The following is a 24,978-nucleotide window of genomic DNA, read 5'->3' on the forward strand; positions in this document are numbered from 1 at the left end:
CTCCATCAGAGTCATCTCTATTTGCCTTCTAAGGTCTTGCAACAGCAAAGGACAATTAAAGCTTCAACTAGAGATTTCTTTGACTTTGGAGCCTACCTTCTTTTTCACAGTGGCCCTAATGAGAAGAAGGCCTCCCTTCACTCCAGTGAAAAGGTCAAGGAAGAATAATTGGGCTGAGAGGCAGGTTGCGCTGAATTCAGCATTGCCACACACAGAGTGATTGTTGAAAAAAGAGGAGAGCTTACAACAATTACTACATTTCCTCAAAACTAAGGTGCCATTGAATATATTTGAAGTCCCTTAAACAGGGGGGAAAGTGAGTCTTAGAATTGGTGAAATATGTTATAGGGATTGAATATGCACATACTTCACTGAAGTTTAGTTAGAAAGCTTCTTCAAGGCAGATTAGAGAAGCTCAAGAACTGTTCTCCAGATGTTCCTGCAGAAGTTCAGAAACTGTCAGCACAGTTCTTTGATTTAAAAAAACACTAACCTTTCTAGGCTTTTGTGGAGCTACAATTAGTGTCTAGGATTTAGGAAGAAAGAAGTTATCACAGGAATCATAGAATCATAGAATCATAGAATAGTAGAGTTGGAAGAGACCACACGGGCCATCCAGTCCAACCCCCTGCTAAGAAGCAGGAAATCGCATTCAAAGCACCCCCGACAGATGGCCATCCAGCCTCTGCTTAAAAGCCTCCAAAGAAGGAGCCTCCACCACGGCCCGGGGGAGAGAGTTCCACTGTCGAACAGCTCTCACTGTGAGGAAGTTCTTCCTGATGTTCAAGTGGAATCTCCTTTCCAAATTTCCTCCTTTGGAAGGCCAAAGCAAGAATGTGCTTCTTTGACACTAATACGGTTGAAATCCATATAGAAAAATTTAGATTTGTCATTGACTATTCCGGCTGTGTAGTTGTGATTCAACAAGATCTGGACAGCCACCATTGTACACATTTGTTTTAGTCTATAAGAGTATTGTTTATGCACACAATTATGTTAGTGTTATCTTGTAATGCTAACATCCAAAACCATAAAGTTATAGAAATCATAAAGAAACCATAATCATTAGTACTTAATAAAGATGTCTAATCTAGTTCTGACAATGGTCTATGTAAATTTTTCAATAGCTGACTTCTCTCTTTTCTATAGCATTACCAGAACGTTTGCATCAGGGAAAACTGAAAAGGTGATCTTCCAGGCACTTAAGGAATTGGGTCTTCCCAGCGGAAAGGTATATAATTATAATTTAAAAAAATGATGGACATGAACCATTTTAGATTGGAGTTGCAGGTCAACCATACTTAGTAGTAATTCTGAAAGGTGATTCATTGCCCACTTTTAACCATATTAATTAGTAATTTTCAAATGGTTCACCTTTATGCAGCTTAAAGGTAGGACATTTTAAAGAGCGTGGGCTATAAATATACACAGAACATTGCACATGTCATTGTGAATGTGAAGAACTTTCAGTTCTCTTCCTTTTCAAAGTCTATTAAGTAAAATATGTAAAACTTCAACTCTAATGAACATTATGTAAAATATTGTGGCCTGGCCTATAAAATATATTCATAGTGTAATTCCTGGGTTTTCCAGCCAAACTCTAATGCTGATGGAGCTGGATAGTCACTTTAGTGTTGAGATTTCAGTACTGCTGGAAGAGAAACCATACATCATTGTTTCAAATATAATTTGTTTTTGTTGTTGCTTTTGCCAACTTTCTTTTCTCATGGATCAAGGCAGGAAACAAGTCAACAACATATTAAAATACAGCATTTAATAAGTTAAAACACATAACTCAATTAAAGTTAAAAGTACTGTTTATAATATCTTTAGGAGCCTCCAGTGGCTCAGTGTATTAAAGCGCTGAGCTGCTGAACTTGCAGACCGAAAGGTCCCAGGTTCAAATCCGGGGAGTGGAGTGAGCGCCCGCTCTTAGCTCCAGCTTCTGCCAACCTAGCAGTTCAAAAACATGCAAATGTGAGTAGATCAATAGGTACTGCTCCGACGGGAAGGTAATGGCGTTCCATGCAGTCATGCGGGCCACATGACCTTGGAGTTGTCTACAGACAACGCCGGCTCTTCGGCTTAGAAATGGAGATGAGCACCAACCCCCAGAGTCGGACATGACTGGATTTAACGTTAGGGGAAACCTTTACCTTTACTATAATATCTTTAAATATATTAATTGTGTACTTTTTAAAACATTTAAAAATCTATTATTAACTCAATAAAATGAAAAATGGAAAGTATCTGCATTGCAACCATTATCATGGAATCTCAGGATAGTATAGAAATAGAATAATATAATCATTATAAACATTTAAAATCATATTCAACACTTGACATATTTCACAATTGAATATACTGACTTGGGTTGATGGAAATTGTTATCCATAAAGAATTGGAGGGCCACACGTTGCCCACATCTGAACTAAATGGAGCATTGTCTTGGTTCTATGTTAATGCTGAATTTGTTTAGTCAAAAGAGTAAGTATAAAACAATAAAGTGAAGTTTTTTTGTCTTTTCAGAATGATGAAATAGAGCCTTCAGCTTTTACTTATGAGAAGTTTTATGAGCTAACTCAGAAGATATGTCCTCGTACTGATATAGAGGATCTTTTTAGGAAAATGTAAGTTGGTTATATGTAAAATGAATGTTTTTTCAAAATATTTCTTAATCTGAGGATGGTGTGGTATATGTTTACTATACCATAACTTCATGCCATAATAATATTAGTGTTCAGATCTCTATTCTCTAGAAGTTTCTTCCTAAATTAACAATCAGAAATTCTCTTTCAAGAAGTATTGAGTAAAGAGAAGTACAGGAACTGTCTTTAAATTGGCTTTACTAACTTAACAATATTAATCTGCTATTTTAGTATTATTAACATAATATGTGAACTAACTAGGTTAATAAAGTCTTAATGTTTGAAAATTCATACACTAAGATTTTGATGTGGAAGACTTACATGTTGGTTTTTTAAGTGTTTAAATCTGCTAAGTAATAAAACAGGCCGGGGGGAGGTGGACTGATGTTTTGTAGCAAGCATCGTTAGTAATGTTTGCCCATTGCAACTATGCCCTTTTTGAAAATGTACAGTTTAGATCAGTGATAGAATATTAGATGGCTGTTGAGAATATGAAAACTGTCAACATGTAAATCACCTGCTGTAGCATCTGACATGAAAACTTACTTTTTCTAATAAATTTCTTTTCAGCAATGGAGACAAAACTGATTATTTAACGGTAGACCAATTAGTGAGCTTTCTAAATGAAGTAAGCTTTTTCATACATTAACTACCATACAAGTCTGTCTGCCGTGGCTTGCTTCTTCTGTTCTTCTCATTGCATGATCCATGCCACCATGTGCTATGCTTCCAATCAGCTGATCTTTCCATTTTGGGAATATCCAGGTGCAAAAATCAGCTCCTACTTGATGCATTCTCCTATTTTCTTCATGTTGGCTTTGCAAATTGCTTGTATTGATTATCTACTGTAGTGTATAGCAGCTGTGTGTGGATTGTTTTGTTGTGGTGTCCATCATTCTTTTAACCAATGTGATTTGAAATCCTTTTATTTTTAGGAGACAAATGTTTATGAATTAGTCCTTCTAAAGAGGATGCGGGTGGTGAAGGGGAAATTGAAAAAAATGCTTCTTCGCTGGAGGTCATATTTTCCAATTGCCTTTTCAGCAATGTGAAGTGTGTGTATTTGTTTTTAAAATACTGACTGATTTATTGACAACATGTTCTCCCCAAAATGTCCTCTTGCTGGAAACCTGAATTGCTAACCATGTGGTATTTTTAGAAAGTAAATCCTAATTCTGTTTGGTGAGCACACACATGATTCATTCAAATAGCGACACAGTCTTTTTGTCAGGATCTAAGACACTGATTAGAGTTGAACTTAATCAATTGTTATTGTTTTGAAAACAAATATTATAAAGATAGAACATCATTTGTAACAAAATATAGGATTTCAATTATAACAAAACTGCATTGCATCTCACACTCCAATCATGATGAGTGATTTTTGAAATATTAAATGAATGGCCAGATTTCCAACCAGTCTCTTCCTTCAATTCCTGGAGCTGTTGTCATCTATTAAATGACTGATCAGACATATGAGATTGAGTTAGTAGCTGTCTGGTGATCTAATCAGTTTGTTCTAGGATGGAGTCATCTTAGGGCCTTTCCAGACAGGCCCTATATCCCAGGATCTGATCCCAGGTTTTCTAATTTAAACTGGATTATATGGGTCCCCACTGCCAGATAATTTGGGACAAACAGAAAACCTGGGATCAGATCCTGTCTGGAAGGGCCCTTAGCAAAAAGTCAAGGAAACTTTCCCTAAAGGAGGAATGAAGGTTCAGGTGATATGAAGCACCATGGAGAAAAGATGGAGGGGGGTTATGTTTGCTAGTGAGGGTGCAGCAGGGAAATCACATATATTTTATGGCAGACATGATTTTTTCCAGTGATGCTCCAAAGTTGTAATGAGGCTCAGAACTTGTGCAGAATCTTCATATTCTAGTTTAATAGAGAGAAAATTCCTGAAATTATTCATTCTTACCCATGGGAAAATAAACAAAGATTTCCATCTCTTAATGTTTTTACTGTATCATTTGTGATGTACAGATAAACTGGAGCCATTTATTTGACATGCAAAAAAGGACAATATTCACTAGTCTTCTACTTGTCTTATCTCCTAGAATTCAAATTCAAACCCAGTGGATAATTTTGCTAAATGTTAATGAAGATTATTGTTTTAAAAAAGATAGCTAAGTAGCTACACTGTATAATAAATGTTTTACTCATGTGGATTCAAAATGAAGTACTGTGCATACCTGCTCAAAAACTAGTCCTTTTGAGGTAAATGAAAATGCTCCTCTGATAACTTGATAGACATTATTACTGCCTTAGCATACTGCTGGGATTTAAGTAATTCACACAGCAAGTGGAACCTATTATATCCTTGGGGAAAAGTGGGGAGACACATTTCCAAGTATTCAGTGATGGTATTTTGAAACAGGGAGGTGGGACTTGAGTTTATAACCTTCAGTAACAAACAATTCATAGTAAAACACATCCCCTTAGTACCAGGCTGCTGCTATGCTAATAATATACATTTGTGTAAACAGGGAAGCTATTTAGGAAAATTAATTTGGAGTTGCTCATTAATGGCATTAATAAAACTTCTAGTGCTGGCCACAGATAACGATGTTAATATTCTCATTACATATTCAATTAAATGTGTGATGCTTTTCATAAACAACAGTAATAACACTATGCCTACTGTAACAACCAAAGTGCCTAGAAACGGAAAAGGAAAAAGAAGATGAAAAAATTTCATTACAACAATCAAACATAGCTATTTAAATATATGCAAAATTGCATTACTTTTAAATGTAAAATTATAATGGATTTTATATATTATTAGGATTCCCATCTTACCTATTTTCTATGGGGCATCCTGTATTTGCAGGCTTGCAATTCAGCCTTGTATTCAACCGTATATGGCACCCAAATTCTTTATACTGTATCTTGTTTTGTAGAGAGTGGGAACCACCCATGCCCCAAACAGATTAACCTCCAAGCATTTGGTACACAACACAATGGCTTTATGTACGAAATATTGTGGGTACACCTGCTGGGGGTCACAGCTGGCACGACACTGCTCTTCTTCCAGCCAATGAATTAGTTGTTGTTATGTAAATCCCAATGTATGTTAGCCCTAAGGAATTGACTTTGGTCACCCAGTGGTTTTTTATTGCCCAATTTGAACCTTGATCTCCAAGGCCATAATCCTCCAATGCTCAAATGATCATTGTTTTACTCTCAGTCACCTGTCGATCTGAATGCAGGAAGAGCGAGCAACAGATGGACCTGGAAAAGATGGATTTGAGGCTACGTTCTCAATTACTATGGTGGCAAGCTGTTGTGAACATGGCTTGCACCCAGTTTTTTCAAAAGCAGACACCACCTGCAGTTACAATAGATTTACCCCAGAACAAAATGACCTCAGGCAAGATTTGCCTGTAGCAAAGCAGAGTCCCTACCCTCCCTTCTTACTTAGTTCTCCAGATAAGGTGTTTATGTGTAGTTTAAGCAGTAACTGTCTTGATGCAGTGGTTTGAGAGTTGGACTACAACTCTGGAAAACAGGGCTCAAATGAAAACTTACTGGATGACCTTGGAATAGTCACATATTTTTAGCCTCAGTCAATCCATGATAGGGTTGCTATAAATCAGCGCAACTTGAAGGTACACAACAACAAAGCAGAAGGAGATTGTTTCTTTATTCTGAACCTACTTCTCAGTAGTTTAGGATATTATATGGGAGCCAATAATGCAAAGCTTTGTGTTGCCTGTGATGAGCAATATACATTTGTGGTTGAGCTGTAAACTAGTGCATGTTAATTTTCTCGTTTAAAGCAATGCTCCTTCACAGAGGAGCTTCTGTCATTTTTAGTAGCATTAGATACTCAGGAAATCAATGTATAGGGAATTAAGTCTCTGTACATCTAGTGCATATTATTTGTGGCATAAATTAAGAGGGCATGGGTTTTCAGTTGCATGCTTTGGTTTGGCATTGCTTGCAATTTTTTTCATAGTAATATTTGCAATAGACAAAGGAATGTTTTGACTATGAAGAGGATAATTCCTTTGTTTGCTTTTTCTTTGGGAATCACTTGACATTGAACAGAATGCCAAATTTAAGAAATGACAACAATGATTCTTTTGTTCCTCTTACATAAAGTCTGACCATTCCAAAATTCTAATGAAATATGTGATGATTTATCTGCCTTTTCTCTCCCAGAAGTAAAGTTTACAACTGAGCACTTCCTTAGGTGGAATGATTTCTACAGCCATAATTTTATTTTGCTTGCATCTGCATATACCTCATTATTTTTACAGCTATGCTTGTTTTGTTTTGTTTTGATGGAGAATCAGGCACACAGGATACAGCCCCCATCCACTATGACAAATAAAAAAACCTACTTTCCGTGGATGAATTTGGCCATTAGTAGATAGGTGGTCTACAATGTTCTGTTAGGGCTAACTGGAGATACAGTAAAACATTGGATTTTACTGTCTTGGAAACTGTTGTGCTAGAAGACTTTGAAAACATGCCTGCCCGTAGGAGTCTAGGTATAGCACCTGAACTCACAGTGTTTCTAGATGCATTTATGTCTTCCATCTAATTAAAACAAAATGAACATATACTTGGGAGAAAGCCTAATTGCTAGTAGAGCAAGCATTCAACCAGAAACACTTAAGATTGTTCAGCAGAGTTAATATCATTATCATTATTATTAATCATCATCATTGAGTACACAGCAAAAATCTAAAATAGTTGTAAGATTCTGTTAACATCAAATTTTGAATAATTTGCTATGTATAAATGTTATTATTTGATGTCATCTAATTGTTTTACTGTACCTGCATTGATTGGAAAGACACAAATGTATAGCATTATTAGAATACAGGTACACATTCTTTCAAAAATGTATTATTTTCCAGCCCGTTAGATAGCAAACAGTATACAGCTAGGGAAACATTTTTGGGAAAATGCCAATTGTTTATAGCCTGTTAGGTTGCAATAGTAAATATATTTCTGAAATTCTTCCGTTGTTCTTCTATCAAGAGTTTGTCCTTGCTTTCCTGTTCTTAACTACTGGTATTTTGCTGTTGTTGACACAGTATATTACAAGCATGTGTTCTTCTTTTGTGCACAACTTTTATTACCATTCAGCCAAATTACATTTCATGCTAAAGCTGTTTAATCACATATAGGTCATATAATTCTGATGAAATGTCTATCAATCATTTCTCTGTTGAGTTTAAATCTCCATTGTTTACGTCTGTAGGCAGCTGTCATGGGAGAATGAGAATTTGTGAACCAGGAATTGTATGAGGGACTAAATGCCACACAGTAAATGAGACTCAGGTAGCCAACACACACATCAGTTCACAATTCCCAAAAAACTCCAAAGGCCATAATGATGAGGAGAACAAGTTTGGGATGAAAGACTTTTTCATTACCCATCAATATACTCCATAGGGACAATGTGGCTGGCCATGATTCAAGACATCTTCATGTAGTTCTTAGACCTCCTGTTTCTAGACTCCAATGGCTTTTGAGAATACATAAAGGTAATTTGGTGGTTTTATACAACTAACATATTGCAATGATCTTGCAAGATTAGGGTGGGTATTTTTGGTTTCTGCTGATTTACACTTCCACCCAGCTCCAGTTGTCCCATGGTAGGCTGCCTGTCCTCCAGGAATGGCTTTTCAGTAGAAAATTAGAAGGTGCAGTGATGAGAGAGTAGAGAAGCCCTATTGCTTGACCAAAACTCTCTCTGCCTGCAGTTCTTTTGCTTTCAAGCAGAGATGGATGCAAGCAGTATTTCCATCCACCCAGGCTGTCTTTCTATGTTTCTCTGAAGCAACTCTTCAGTCTATGCGAAAGATGATCATAACACCTGATTTTGACAGCAATTGATTGAATTGTTTGTATCAGTTAGCCACCAAATTCCAGTAACAAACTGGAAATTCCATTTAGAGTGAGCAGATGTTAATTTTAAATGGTTTGTAATTTCACCCTAAATTTGAGGGAATATGTGTTGAAGGCAGGATTTGATCAACAGTCAAAGGCCCCGTCTACACTGCCATATAAAATCCAGATTATCTGCTTTGAACTGGATTATGTGGCAGTGTATACTAATATAATCCAGTTCAAAGCAGATCATCTGGATTTTATATGGCAATGTAGTCTATGCCTATGTGCTGTTTTAGGCAGATTTTAATGAGCATAATTCAAAAATGGTGCATCCTCCATACATTTTTGTCTCGGGTTTCCCCAATACCAGTACCTCCCACTTTGTGTGTTTCACTTTGTGTGGTGAGCAGCCAGCTGCAGCCAGCTGAGACGAATTACTCTGACCAAGAGGTCATGAGTTCCAGGCCAGCTCGGAGCCTGCGTTTGTCTTTGTCTTTGTTCTATGTCAAGGCATCAAATGTTTGCCTTAAATGTGTAATGTGATCCGTCCTGAGTCCCCTTCGGGGTGAGAAGGGCGGAATATAAATACTGTAAATATAAATAAAATAAAATGTAGGTCTGTACTTTAAAAATATTTTGGATGTGGCACGTGTGCATGCCTTCACCATATATCAACAAGATTTTTGGACCCTGGCCATTGATATCATTAACATAAATTAGATAACTTCACTCAGATACAACATAGTTATTTTTATATTCTCTTTCATAGCAATGTGTATTTTCAAAATAAACAAACACAAGTCAGTTTTTTTTCATTAAAAACCCTGATAGATGGGCAGATGAATTTGCCTGTTTTGTGAAACTATTTATTCAATCCACAGAATTCCAAAAAAACAGACTGTCACCATCATTATTTCTGTACGGTAGTCTTAATATTTTTTCTGTATAAGTTGCCACTTCAGCAAAGAATTTTTTGACAATGTAATTTTTTTAATAAAGAAATAGTTATGCGGTAATATCAAAAATTGAGAAGCTCACAGAATTAATCTACTGCACACTAGTCTGTTATTGAAAATAAAGACGTTTATTGATGAATTCTGAAATGAGTAGTGATTTTGTATATATATTTCATGAATGTTACAGTTTATAAACAATAACACCAATAACACATTATTCAGTTTTAGTTAACATGAATATAAAGTAATGCACACAGAGAATTTAGAATTCAGTTTTTAATGTAGAAAATAGAATAGCTTGGTTTTAAAGGCACTTGCATTCTCCCACCACTGCAATATCTGCATTAATCCAACATTTTTGAAGTAAAGCTGCATCGTGTCTTTCTGATTCTCTCTCTTTTTCCTTAGCACCAACGAGATCCTCGACTGAACGAAATTTTATTTCCATTCTATGATCCCAAAAGAGCAATGCAGATAGTGGAGACATATGAGCCAGATGAAGATTTAAAGAGCAAGGGTAAGAAGAAGAGGGTATGAGGTGTTAAACTCTGTGGTTTCCTTTGAAGATGCTTTACAATTTTCATAAGATATCTTGACTTTTGCTTTATGACTAAGAAGATAATTGACATATCTTATGCATCCTGCAAAGCCACCATGTTGTAGTAGTTTAGGCCATGGAAAACCACTAGGTGACCTTTGCCAAGTCACATGATATCATCCTTAGAAACCCCTTTGATAGGATTACTTTAGGATTACAATAAATAATAATAATAACAACAACAACAACAACAATAGGAACAAATAACAAATAATAAAAACAACAGGAAAAACTCAGCCGCTACCAGGACCTCAAGATCGAACTGCAAAGATTCTGGCAGAAACATTACAGGTGGTCCTGGTGGTAATTGGCACACTGGGTGCTGTGCCAAAAGATCTCAACTGGCATTTGGAAACAATAGACATTGACACAATTACGATCTGTCAACTGCAAAAGGCTACCTTACTGGGATCTGCATGCATCATGCAAAAATACATCACACAGTCCTAGACACTTGGGAAGTGTTCGACTTGTAATTTTGTGATATGAAATCCAGCATATCTATCTTGTTTGCTGTGTCATACTATGTCTTTGTGTCAATAATAATAATAATAATAACAACAACACATTATTCGCTGATACATCACATAGTCCTCGACACTTGGGAAGTGTCTGACGTGTGATTCAATACAACAACCAGCATAGTGATCTTGTATGCTGTGTCCTAATCTTGTTGTGTATCAAATAATAATAATATAATAATTTTATTTCTTACCCGCCTCTCCTTGTGACTCAATGTGGCTTACAGAATAATAATTAAGACACATATTCATTGCAAAAATTCCACAAATACACATATTAAAATGTATTTCTATAAAAGATACATATTAAAACATATTTCTATAAAATACATATTAAAATACACAACACAAAAAATTAAATTAATAAAGAACATGAGTGTAAAATTAATGCTTAAAACCGGTTTGATAGGCCTGCTGGAAGAGATATGTCTTTAGATGGTTTTTAAATTCTGACAGCTCATTTAGCTGTCAGAGCTCTTCCAGCTAATGCTAATCAAGGTGGCCAATTGCAACACTCACATCTGCCTCAAACAAGCACGAGTCTCTCACCTTGGACATCATGCCACAGATATATATAAACCCCACTTGCCTAGTTTCCAACAGACCTCACAACCTCTGAGGATGCCTGCCATAGATGTGGGTGAAACATCAGAAGAGAGTGCTTCTGGAACATGGCCATACAGCCTGGAAAACTCACAACAACCCAGTTTCCATTACACTATTTATTTCTAATACAATCACCAATAAAGGGTCATAGAATGTTTGATTTATCTTCTGTCAAACCCCAAACAATGTGAATGCATTTTCTCAATATATAAAGAGAAGCTCTCTCAGAATGGATCTACATTGCCATATAATCCAGTTTCAGAATGCAGATTAAATGCATTGAATTGGATTATATGTGTCTTCTCTTCCATTTAATCCAGTTAAATGCAATTAATCTGCATTCTGAAACTGGATTATATGGCAGTGTAGATGGAACCTAAATCAGCTTTATCGTAGACTGCGAAAGTGGCCATTAATAATTGTCTAGCTTGTCAATATGATGTTTAAAGATCATAATTGTACTCTACGTCACCAGTATAGGATACTATTTCCTCATACTTTTATCATTTCTTTCTAAACATTACACAACAAGGTGCATGTTTTTCACTACCCTTCTCCACACTTTGCCTTATCAAATTGCCCTTTCAAATTAGGGGAATTCAGACCATGACAAAAAGATGAGCCACATTTTACAATAAAACTAGCTGTGCCCGGCCACGCGTTGCTGTGGCAAAGTGGTGGTGGTATTGGTTTAAAATTGTTGTGTAATTTTTATTTGACGTTATTTGTATTTTAAATTATTTTTATTGTAAGTTATCTTTTTATTTATTATATTTTATTATTTTCTTGTATTATTTTTAGTTATTTTCTGTTATAGTATTTTATTGTATTAATTTTTTAGTGTTTTTAATTATTTTTAGTGTTTTTTATTATTTTTTATTGGGTTGCTAGGAGACCAAGTTAGAGGAGCTTAGCCTTCTAACTGGCAGCAATTGGATAAAAGCAATCATTCCTCTCCCTCTAATTAGGACTTTATTTTTCTTTTCTTTTTGTTGTATCAACCTAGAGGCGTGGATGATGGGTTGTGTTGTCAAATTTCAAGGTTGGGGGGCCTGTGGTTTTGTTGTTTTATGGGTCGCCATGATGCCATCACCCTTTTCTATATATATATATATATATATATATAAGAGTGATGGCATCAGGGCAGCGGACAAAACAACAAAACTACAGGCCCCCCAACCTCGAAATTTGACAACACAACCCATCATCCACGGCTCTAGGTTGATACAACAAAAAGAAAAGAAAAATAAAGTCCTAATTACAGAGAGAGGAATAATAGTTTTTATCCAATTGCTGCCCGTTAGAAAACGCCACAGCAACGCGTGGCCGGGCACAGCTAATATATATATAGATATGTGCTTTCATCATTAGATGGAGTAAGAACACCTAAGGAATCTAAAATATTTTTCCATGCTTTCCAGGTCTCATGTCGAGTGATGGATTCTGTCGATACTTGATGTCAGATGAGAATGCACCTGTCTTCCTGGATCGCTTAGAGCTATACCAAGAAATGGAACATCCTTTGGCTCATTATTTTATTAGCTCATCCCACAACACGTATCTCACAGGAAGACAGTTTGGTGGGAAGTCATCTGTGGAGATGTATAGACAAGTCCTCTTAGCTGGATGCAGGTTGGACGGTGGTTTTCAGGGAATATTTTAAGGGGAAGTTATGCTACAAAACTGTTTAAATGTATCTAATTCACCACTGTTTTCAATTCAATATGCACTATACATGTATGATATAACTACAAATGTAACAAACATTATATCAAATATTAAAAATATTGCAACAATACATGTGGGGAGTTTGCAAAACTACCTTTAAAAAAAGGAATAGCAGGTCTGGAAAAATTCACCAGAGTTCTTTTTTATCAGTTTTTAAACACCTGTCAGCAGCAAAGAAACAGTCTCAATTATGTTGAGGCTTTTGGAAAACACCATTAGGAGATCATAACTTTTCAGAGAAAAGCAAGACCTTTCAAAGAAAAGCCAAAAATCCTCTAGAGCAGAATCTTCTCTTGTGGTATACAACCAGATATAATTAAGCAAGGTGATGATTTCAGTTGTTAGACTGAATAATCTGTTATCTCTGATTTGTTAGAAAAACAGAAATTTGCCTATGCATAAAAACGGCAGAGCTTTAGAAGTGTTTTTCAGTGCCCAAAATATGTATACTCTCACATTAAACAACTTGATTTATATCATGCACTCAAGAGACAAAATGAGGTAGACTTTGATAAAAAAATAACATATTTGGTGTACCCACAACCTTCAGGAGTTCAACATACACAGGTACAAAACTTATTAGTCCAGTTTCAGAAATATTTAAGATAATTCTTTGTGTCATTCGGCCAGGGGATCACTCGTGTAACAAAACAGCTGTCAACCGGCAACATAGTAAAAAAGAGAGAGAAAGAGCATGTGGTCTGCAACCACTTTTGTAACTTCTCATGAACCATAAAGGAAGCTGCATACCAGAACATACATACAGGAAACAGTAAACAACAGTATCATAGATAAACATTACTAGAAAAAGCTTGAAAAAGGTTGACATTTCCAGCAGGGGCCATGTGCATTTCCAAAGCATTTGCTTAGATCTAATTCAGGAGGAGTCAGTTATTCGAAATGGGAGAACCATGTTGATCCACTTAAGAACCCTGAAGGGTTACACCACCTCACCAGCTGCCACTCAGCCACTACCTGTCACCTTCATATCTTCACGTTTGTGAAAATACTTAATGTCTTGATTCAAAACACACATTTCTAGGCAGTGTATTGGATAGTGGTGTGCATTCAGGTAAAAGCTTATCCAAATTCGTTTCCAGCTTTTGTTGTGGGTACCGATCCGTTTTCGGAAATCCTCCCAAAATTGGGAAGGTTGTTTTTAATTGTTTTGTTTCGGGGGCCCAAAAATTGGCCCACTGGCTCCCCTACCTGAGTCATACGGCTGTATTTAATTTGTATTTAAATGTCTTGGCCTATAATGTGCATCCCTTTCTCTCAGTTGCCTTTCTGCACATAGAAAATGGATTTTCAGACAGCCACAGTTATGTCCCATATTTGACTGCAATTCTAATGCATTGCTTCTTTTCACATTGGGTTTATAGATGTGTTGAACTTGATTGCTGGGATGGAAAAGGTGAGGACCAAGAACCAATAATAACACATGGAAAGGCTATGTGTACGGACATACTTTTCAAGGTCAGTCACCTATAATAATTTTTAAAGCCTCAGTCATAGATTTATTCATGCATTTTTATTGCTTTACTGGGAACTGGGCTTTCAAGTTGTATAAACCTGCTCTTAAGTATAATGCTGCTATTCAATTTAAAAAAAATCATATACCACCAGTCATTATTCTGTAGCTTCATTTTGCTTTTATACTGCTATGCAAAAGGTTATTTGGAGTCAATATAACCTGCACAGCAATATAAAAGCAAATCCTCCCATAATCTGTGAAGTAGTTGTATCATATAATGGGTTACACCACAGAAGAGGACAGCATTTAAAGAGAGAGAGAGAAAAAAAAACTGTGACACATTTGTGATTTTAATGAAAGGGTAGGGGTACAAATTCTGTATATACTTGTGTATAGTACTTTAACTCTTATCAAAACAAGAACCACCCCCTTCTCTTAGTAGAGTGGTGAAGGACAACAGCGTTATCCATCCCAGGAGATCCTAAAAGAATCGCTGAGCCCTTCTACCTGTCCCTCATGACACTAACTCTAACCTTTTAAAATATTTGGGTAAGAAAATGGCAGTGACGACTCTTTGGCACTTCCTCACAAAGGACCAGTGAGGGTATTTCCAGGCAGGACTAAAATCTGCAGTAAACCAGGTTCAGAAAACCTGCTTTGGCATGGATATCAGTCTTCACATTAAAAAAACAGGCTTTCTAAGGGGGGCGGATTCTGCATGGCATGTAATCATCCCGAATTCACCCCATTTTGTCCTAAAAATTAAGGAAAATGTACCTGACCACCATAAGTTCCCTCCTCATATCCTCCTGGTACAAAAATAACACACCAGGAGTGGGGGGAGGCAAAGAAGAGAATCCCTGCTTGGTCCCACAAGTATGCCAGGAGGTAGCTTACAGCAGCCAGGTATATGTTCTTTAACTTTTAGGGGTAAATTTCAGGCTTGGGGGAAGGAGGTGGGCTCCAGGAGCCCAAAAGGTGCGATATGGTAATGGGGATTCACCCTCTAGTAGTCCCAGAACTACCCAGAAGTGAGTCTCCACAGGCCCAATACCCCATTAGGCCCGGGTGTTCCAGGAAGGCCCGGATTTAATGAGGTAGCTAATTAATCTGGAACAAACCAAGGAAACCCGGGTTTGTTCCAAATTAATGCATTTTCCCAGAGGCATCATTTGGATGCATCCGTTAAAACCCAAGACAGTTCCAGGATATGGGCTTGTCTAGATGTGCCCTGAGAGAGTAGAGGGGGTTGGCATTTCTTTTAGGTTTTCCTGGGATGGATTAAACTCATTCTTCACCATGCTGCTTAAGAAAAGGAAGTGTATCTTAATTTTTCTCAAAAAAGGTATCATCCCCTTGAATGGTATGAGTTATTTTTGAATGCCTGGATGAGAAAATGGCAGCAACAGAAATCAGAGGCAACAGGACCCTGAGGCAGTGCTAGCACATTCCCCTTTCTTCAGAATGACCCCTATCAACCTATACTTGAATATATATACTACCATGAATAAGTTTCTGCCGATAGCAGTGGGACAGATAAAGTAGCCAGTATAGATAATAACACAGCCCAACAAAGCAATGTTTTTTTCTTTGTGTCTTAGTTTTTAGGCCTGTTCCTGGGGTTATTTGGGGCGCTGATTCAGAAAATTTCTTGGGATAAATCACATTGGCTCTAGATTTTTATGGTTATTATGGTTTTCTACGGTTGAGCAGATGGCGACTGGTAGATGGCAAATGTTCTTTATCTCAAAAACTAAAATTAATAGAGGATAGGGGAAAACTGATGTCAGTTTTGGAATCAGCTGGTCAAATATACCCAGAAATAAGGCTAACATTTGAGGCACCAAAATGTGTGTTGGCCAGTGTAATGTATTACTTACCGCCATAACTAACTTCCTTCAGCAATAGGGTCGATATTGGGAATCCTACTATCCATATTACTGATATGAGTCAAAATAAATCAATGAGCATTATTTTATTTTTCAGCGTATGTTGTGCATGTATGTTTTAACCTTCGACATCTTTTCTGTTTAATAGGATCTTGATTGCTTATTTTCCACATATAACCCATTTCTATTCTTTTTTTTATTTTGAAGGACGTGATTCAAGCTATTCGGGAAACAGCATTTGTAACATCTGACTATCCTGTCATCCTGTCATTTGAAAACCACTGCAGGTACATTTTGAAATAAATATTACTCTTGCATATTTTAGTGATATGATCAAAATGAAATTCTAGCAAAGCTTTCCTAATAACAGCAATATAACAATACTAAATTCTTAAATTTGGTCACATTTGTATCATTCCATTTAAAATGTCAAATGTCAGTTGCATCACAACATTAGGTTTAAAACAAAAATGTTAATATTCTTGAACATCACTTTCACATAATTATTTTAACTAGTTATCCAATTATTTTAGGTTTATGGCATTAAGCTTTTTGTATGTTGTTGAATACTTTTCTGAACTCATTTTAGTTATGTAATAGCATTAAAATAGTAGATTAGATTTAATGTTCTATTATACTTTCTTTCATAATATTGCTTTTTCTTCTAGCAAATATCAACAATACAAAATGTCAAAATATTGTGAAGACATTTTTGGAGACCTTCTGCTGAAGCAACCATTAGAAGGATATCCAGTAAGTATCTTCCAACCATTCTGTATACATTGTCTTGTTCAAAAAATCTGGAAATTTTGATGCAAAGTGTTATGTATATTCAAAGATATCATATGTCTGCAACATGAAGCCCCTGAACCGGTTTACTCCTAAAAATATATACTCTTTTAATTTCTCAGAATAATCCTTTTATGGCCTTGCGTTCCTTTGATACCTTTTTTGGCTAATCTATTACACCTGTTGCCTCAAAGAAAACCAGTACAGTGTAGTAGTTTGAACACTGAATTATAACTCTGCAGACCACGGCTTAAACCCTCACTAAGCCATGCAAGCCCACTGGATGACCTTGAGCATGTCACACACTCTCCGTCTCAAAGGAAGGCCATGGCAAATCCCTGTGAACAAATCTTGCCAAGAAGTCCCAGTGATAGGTTTGCAGTGAATCAGAAATCTCTTGGGGGTACACAATAGCAACAACTGATTCACAACATTCATGCATTTTGGTTTGCAGAATCGTACCTTGGGAACTCAATAGCCTTCTGCTTTTAAGATGTGTTTAAAGGCATGTCTATTTTTGCATGTTCCTTACAATTAAATGTGGTGCTTTCATTCAGTGTCCTTTTTACTCCAATAATTTCATCTACACCTTAACACCGACTCATCATCTGTAGTATAGCTGCAGGTGGTTCTACTGTTGTTGTTTTTTCTCAGCTTCAGTATTTTTTAAAATATGTTTTTATGTTGTTTTTATATTGTACAGTCTCTTTTTTCTGCACCAAGCAATGCTGGCGTAAATAAGATATGTCCTTGGATTTCTTCCTCACATATAGTTCAAATTCTGAACTATTGAACTGTACTTTGTATATCCTCTTCCCACCTCCATAATTAATGTATGTTCCTTAGTTATACCTCTTTTCTTGTTTACAGCTTGAATCAGGAAGACCCTTGCCTTCCCCAAATGACCTGAAAAGAAAGATTCTTATTAAAAATAAGAGGTTGAAACCGGAAGTGGAGAAAAGTAAGTCAAATGCTATTGAAAAAATTGGATATTACAAATCTGCAGTGGAAAATAATATTGTAGTCTGCTATTCAAAACATCTAGTTTCCTTCAGCATTCCGAGGGAAAAATGGTGGGGAGGTTAGGTGCACTGTTATTTATTAGTGAGGCATTGTAAAATCACTAACCAGGGGATTGTTGGATTGTTTTGTTATCTTATTGTAGGCCACATGCAATTCAGGATTGTTTCAACACAATTCATACATGGTGGTTTTATGACTTAAGAACACTTAAGAACACATAGGAAATAACATTTTCCATGTGAAAAATAATATTTCACCACAACAAAATTAATTCCTGTGCAAAAAAAAATCTATCGAAATCAACCATGTTTGAATTTTGTGCAGAATAAATCTCCAATTACCAAATTTTCTGCATAGGGATTAATATTTTTGTGCTGCAATAATTTTCACAGAAAAAATGCTCGTTTTTGGCTCACAACATGATTTTCTGAACAAAACAACCTAGTGTGAACTTTTGCAGAATAAGTCATGAACTATGAATACTCTCACCAATCCAGGATTTATCATCAGTGTGTTTCAACACTCATAAAACAGTTTTTTCAGTTTTTCAATTTTTAATATTCCTTCTATGCCAACTGGAGAGTCAACTGTATTGGATACAATGAGACCTTCTTTCAAGTAAACAGTTAAAAGATTGTTAGCCAAACTACTAGCATTAGACATATTTTAGTGGTAGGATGCATATGTTTTTATTGTTTGAAGCCCCCTATCCTATATCTCCTGTTTTCATTTAAGAATTCAGAAGTTTAAAAAAAAACCTGAGGATGTTCACATTAGTCAAATAATGTAATTATCAACAGAGAAGGTCTATCTTGTTCTAGCAGCAGTGAAAAAGATAGGTCATCTGGGTAAAGCCAGTACTCTCATCCTGTAGGAACTAGAGACTTCTTATAGGAACTAGCCAGATCATCAGACAGTTGATTGCGTACCTTTTATAATCCATGTGATTGTCTGGATGTTCAGCAATTCACAAGTTAATTGAGAGTCACCAAAGAATTAGAATGGAATTTCACAGAGCACAGACTATAGTGGTTGACTGAGAATTCTGGATTTCAGTATCCTTCTGTGATGTCATAATGACAAAAGTTGACCCATCCTTTTGAATTCAAGCCAGGCTTTAACGCGTTAATGATTTTACAGTATATCTTGATTAATGAAATCTCTCTTTCCCTTCATTTGGCATGTCTCTGGCCTATTCATTTTATTTTAAACAGAACAGCTAGAAAATTTGAAAAGTATGATGGAAGCTGGTGAAACTGCCGCTCCTGTCAGCATCTTAGAAGATGATAATGAAGAAGAAATAGAAAGTGGTAAGGTTGTTTTTTATTTTTAAAAACTGTCCTCCTATAATTAACAGCTTCTCCTGCTGTTAATTATAGTGTCTCAGTTCATTTGGCAGTTAGTCTTAGTGTGAGGCTAATGGATTGCATTTGTTTGTGTTTTCATAATGACTATAGTGAGATGAGTCATCAACTCTTGACAAAAAGAGTCATTCTCTTGATAACTGTGCTGTTCATTCTAAGATTATATGCAGTGAGTGCAGAGAGTTCACAATATATTCACTTGTAAACTGACCCTATGGTATTGTGTTGATTTAATGGACAGAATGGACTCATGCCATCATGCGGGGCTAACAGAGCAGGCATAGATATTGGTGGTGCTAATATTGACTTCTTGGCAAAGCACATAAGTGCTGTGCAACATTGTCATGTGTGCAAGTACCTAAAATAGAATGGGTCTTTGTTCTACTCCTAGATGAGCAGAGATGGTAAAGAGTGATTGCTACATATGGTTGTCATGGAGTGAGCCATTGTCAAGCACAGCATCCTGCTTTTGAAATGCCTTTCATAGCTACTTTGAAGCTTTGTAGAAATTTAGTGTATTTACCGAGAATAGCCCTTCCTGTATGGATGAAATGATAGCATTCCTCTTGGTATACTCTTTAGATTTTATGAATGTTGTTGTCATCCTCATTGTCATTATTTCCCCCTCCCCCTGTGTCTCCTTTCTTTTTGGCCTGTGTGGACATTTAGCTGACCAGGAAGAGGAAGCCCATCCAGAGTACAAGTTTGGAAGTGAGCTCTCCGCTGATGACTTGAGCCAAAAAGAAGTGGTGGCCAATCATGTGAAAAAGGTAAACTAGTTTATTGTGCATGCAAGTTAATTAAAGAACTTGCCCTCAAGATGGCCAAGAAACTGGATCAGAATCTACCATACAGTCATTCAGAGAAGGCTACATCTGACTTTCTGTTCACATTATACTTTTAAGTCTAGTGTGTATGAGATTTGGGTGAAAGTCACAAGGGAGTCAGACTCTATTCATTGCCAGTTGCTGCTGGATTAAGCAGTTTTTTATTACAGGCTTAGTCTTCAGTTCACAATAAATTTGACTTATTCACTTTATGAATAATGATTTTACAATGAATAACTGTAGGGATGATTTTTAAGCTAGAAGTCTTTAAAGTCAGGAAAAGAAGCCTCTGAAAAAGTCAGTTTGAGATGGTAGCTAAAGATCATGAAAACAGCAGAAAATAAAGGTGTTGCTCCAGTTCATCTTAGTTGGTATATTTTACTATTTTGTTCAAAATACTAGATGGCTCTTTGTCATTAAACATTTCAATATACTGTCAGAGTAAACAGATAAAATCTTACTCACTCTAGGAAACAATAAAAATTATAAAATATTGTATAACTTTGCTCATGTTGGTTTTCTAACTCCTTCCTTCTTACCAAGCGATCTTCTGACCTTGATTGAGGCAGGTATATCAGTAGAAGCTCTCATTGCTGTCAAAGCTTCCCCCTCTTTTTATATAAAATCTATGGAATAAAGGTGCCAATTTAGGAATGCCAAGATATCTCGGTGGCTTTTTCTTTGCTTCCTCTGGAGCTTCAGAAGAAATCTAACCTAGCTGGGAGTTGCTCTTTTAGCACAAGATATTTGTGGCAACATAAAATAAAAGGCATGCAGCTCTTTCTTATTTATTATCCTTTCTTTGGTTATGGTCTGAGTTGTCTACTTTCATCCCCTAATATTTATATGTGTGATAGTTATCCCAGAATAATGTCTTCATATGTTGCCCTCTGTTAATATCAGATATAGAATTGCTAATTTATTTATATATTTATTCAAAATGTAGAGCTGTTTCTCCTGCAGCTATACAATTTCCTTGGTCCGACAAGAGGATGCTTTTTTCTCTCTCAAAATGAAATATGGATCGCCTTTGGTTCATTGCTTTTCATCCAGTGCTCAGATGGACCTACAAACAATTTCTACTCTTATTCCCACTCAGGCTCTTTCATCTCTTCTACACCGAGGGCCTTTCCTTTGCCTCCATGCAAATTGCTGTACTTTTTAAGCAGCACATTAACATAGTTGTACACCTGGTGAAAAGTTTGTTGCAAAATAGCATGTCCAATGCTCCTCCTACTTTATGCTTCCTGGCTCTCTTTGAGTTATGAGTGTGTGATACTACAACTTCTTTGGATAATATCTGTATTTTTCCCCTTAGGCTGTGGACGATTCTGAACAAGAAAACAATAAAAAGGTGACCCACAAGATATTTTACAGCTTCTAATTTTTTTCATTTCTCTGCACCTAACAAGCCTGCTTTGTAGATGGCATTCTTAACTCACTGCTTCATTTAACCTTCTTTTTAGCTATTCCTCAGGATTTATTAGGTTATTTATTATTGTCATGGTGGCTCTTTTTATCCTGAGTAGCAAATCCAATTACCCCTTCTTCTGTCTAGGGGAGTTGGGTGCTTACATTGTCTGCATGACTGCTATCTTAGGCTAATGCAGATGTTTATGTAGTCAGCTTATTGAAGAGCAATAAAACTACTTTTGATCTCCTTCTCATCTCTTCATGTCCACCTCTACTCTGGCTTTATCTTTTTCTTTTTTTTCTTTGGGCTGGAGGCGGTGGTTGCATGTTAAACTTTTCTCCAGCAATGCTTCGCTTGAACATTCTCCCCCTGCTGCTCACTCTCCATATTTCTTGTCTGTAAAGATTCTTCTGATTCCTATAAGCCAACCAGCTGTGATTTTCTCTGCCCCTTCTTTTATGGGGTTTCTGCTGTTTATGTAAAAGAGGCAAGCAGTTCTGAAACAGCTCAGAATTGTACCACAATGATTAGATCTGTTCCTTGTGAAAAGCTGAGATACCCCTGTGATCCTTTGCTCTCTTTTCTAGGTGTATTTCTTCAAACATTTTGTTCTTGCAAGAAAAAAATAACAATTTTATGATTTTTCTCCTCATTGTGAAAAAGTCATCAGAATCCGTAAAGTTTTTGAAAACTATTTGCAATTTAGGACTTGCTCTATGCAAAACAAAATATTTGTTGTTTTTGTTGTTTAGATAGTAGCATTTAATGCTTAGAAAAAAAGTTTTCTAGGTGGAAAGCAGCATTTTCTACAAATAAAATCATGTTTTCACATAGGAACTTTGTTTTTGATACAAAAATGTTATTCCCTGTATATAACATACTGCTTTTTCTATGTATGCATGCGCATACATATATATCAGTACATCATAAACTTTGCGGACTCTTAATTATTATTATAATGCGACTCCATTATTTTTATCAAGATTACTAACATATGAGAAACCCATTTTTCAATCATTTTCCAAATATTCAGTAATATTTTTTTATACCTTACTTTGATAGCTGTTTAAAAGCCATGACAAATGTCAAAGGAAAATATCAAGAAAAACATGATATTAAATTTGAAAGGTTGTTTTTTATTTTCATGTTTTAGTTACTTAGAGGAGTATAGAGTTCAAAACAGACTTTAGTCTGTATTGTGGACTTCCATTTATTCTATCTCTCACCCTGGAAGCATCACATACTTGTGGACCTTCTTCAAATATATGATGCAAACTCTTATTTTAGTTCATTTTATAACTTTTGACTATTACTTAGATATCCATTAGCTACTTATAGGTTGATATGTAAATTCTGGCCTTTTGAATAGAAATGACAGAGAAAGAGATCATTATACTGAGTGTTTTATTGCAGATAAGACCTGGTATATGTAGAGAAGAGGGGATGGAGGGAGAAACTATCTCAACAGTAATTGAGGAATCTTTTTGTATTTAATGTAATATGATAGCCAGTTGCCAATTAGAAAAAAACTTCCAAGATTTCTGGATCTTGGATCACAAATTGAGTAGTTGGAGCTGATAAAGGATCCTCCATTTTTTGACCAGTAACTATTGTTTAGATGGCAGCAGGTTAGATCCAAAATTACCCTTGCAGTGCAAATTGTTTCTTTGAAGGACTGCATTGTTCATCACATGAAAAAATATGGCAATGAAATCTCAAAACATTATTCTGACTGCACAAATAATGGAAATTCTTGAATGAACAATGACTTGAAGCTTGCTGAATAATTTGTTCATTATAGCAATCATTTTGCACATCCTTGTGTAAGCATGCGAGAACAACAATAACGGTAGATTGTGGTTCTTTGGATGTAACCAATGTGTGCATGAAACTTGAAAGTTATATCCCCTAATGTAACAGACATATTGAAGCTTTACTTACCAAATGCTGTGTAATTATTCTTTCTCCTCCCCTTCTACAATAAGGGTTGGACAGCTGTCGGAAAACCCCTAAGACACCTTAGAGGACCCCTCTTTCACACACCCAAAATGTTTTTAAAATGTCCCCAAATGCACTCTAGGTCACCTCCTTCATGTTTTTGGACTTACATTACCATTTTAGTCCTGAAAGAGAAGACCTTTTACAGATACAGAAAATCAGTTCTTATTAACTTCATGATTTGGGGAAAAGGCATCTCCTGGATCTAAAATAAACCAAAGGCGCAAAGACATGATGAAAATTTTCCTCATGTTCCCAGGAGGACATTTGTGAGGGAAAAAAGTGTGGTGGGGAAAAATAATATTTTATTTTCATTTTTCCTTGTGGAGAGTCTCGACCTGAGCCACAAAAGCTGTGTAATGGCTACAGGCTACACTTTTCCTTGTTTTGTACCATATGCCACCTGTCACACATATAAAAAAGTAGAAAATGATTCCCTCATATATAGAAAAGTGTGACACATTATTGGCACCACCATAGAAAGTGGCCATGACTTTTTTACATTCGAGTTCTTGAAAGAGCCTGTGACTTTTGAAGCCTGTTTATTTTCACCTAAAATAAGCCATCTTTTTTCTTCTGTCTTCCCAGAAGGGCAAGGAAGAAGTATTCTGCTAGCACTTGAAAGGCTAGGGACTTCATCGCATGGAGGTCCGTAAGAAGGGGGAAAGCAGGAGCATATGTAGGGCAGCAGGGTGAATCTTTCAGGCAATGGGGTAAACCATTGGACAGCATCACACATCGCACCTCTTACCACCACCACAAACCCATCTGTCCCTGGCTTGATCCTGCACTGTTCTTAGCTTACTCTATGAGAACACGAGTAGTCACCCATGTTCTCAGGGATGCCTCTAAACACATTGCAGACACACAGAGTCAGGACAGAGTCCCGCAGGAAGCAGCCTCATGTCATATGCTGGGCTCTGGCAGGCTACATCTTGGCTGCATCTCAGCAGACAGGGCTTTTTGCACATGTGATGAAGACCTAGAAACAAGAACCCCATCCTATAGCTGCTCTAACACTCTTTAGTTTGCAGGGTAGTACCATTCCTGAAACCAGCTCTGTCCCTTTCTTATCTCCCTTTCCTTTCTCATTCATCAAACATGTTAGGTTTGAAGAACCGAACATGGTTCTACAGGCCTTTGCTGGCATGAGAGTGAGAGAATTATTTTATCTCCAAAGGACAGGGTTTTAATTTTGGCAGCTGCTTTGCATTCATCTTTGTGGATGGCTCATCGCTAGGTGTGGTAAATCCACGGCAGGCATTACAGAAAAGTAGATGGTATTCC

At 36.5% G+C, this 24,978-nt stretch overlaps 1 protein-coding gene across 19 annotated transcripts in view; it reads left to right on the plus strand.

Annotated features, from left to right (window-relative positions):
• The window catches only part of plcb4 (phospholipase C beta 4), a 263,855-nt gene that overhangs the window by 194,641 nt on the left and 44,236 nt on the right, over nt 1-24,978 (plus strand). For 17 of the 19 annotated variants that reach the window (XM_062957597.1, XM_062957576.1, XM_008116150.3 and 14 more), the window contains 12 exons: nt 1,150-1,231; nt 2,530-2,630; nt 3,219-3,276; nt 9,869-9,977; nt 12,607-12,817; nt 14,296-14,389; nt 16,484-16,563; nt 16,945-17,029; nt 17,936-18,026; nt 19,303-19,398; nt 20,122-20,222; nt 21,598-21,633. In XM_062957597.1, the coding sequence (XP_062813667.1) occupies nt 1,150-1,231; nt 2,530-2,630; nt 3,219-3,276; nt 9,869-9,977; nt 12,607-12,817; nt 14,296-14,389; nt 16,484-16,563; nt 16,945-17,029; nt 17,936-18,026; nt 19,303-19,398; nt 20,122-20,222; nt 21,598-21,633 (1,144 nt within the window). The remainder of the gene's footprint in view (nt 1-1,149; nt 1,232-2,529; nt 2,631-3,218; nt 3,277-9,868; nt 9,978-12,606; nt 12,818-14,295; nt 14,390-16,483; nt 16,564-16,944; nt 17,030-17,935; nt 18,027-19,302; nt 19,399-20,121; nt 20,223-21,597; nt 21,634-24,978) is intronic. The other 2 variants (XM_016996121.2, XM_016996125.2) reach the window with 1 other exon arrangement.

This window comes from Anolis carolinensis, chromosome 1, assembly GCF_035594765.1.
Source record: "Anolis carolinensis isolate JA03-04 chromosome 1, rAnoCar3.1.pri, whole genome shotgun sequence".
Lineage (NCBI taxonomy): Eukaryota > Metazoa > Chordata > Lepidosauria > Squamata > Dactyloidae > Anolis > Anolis carolinensis.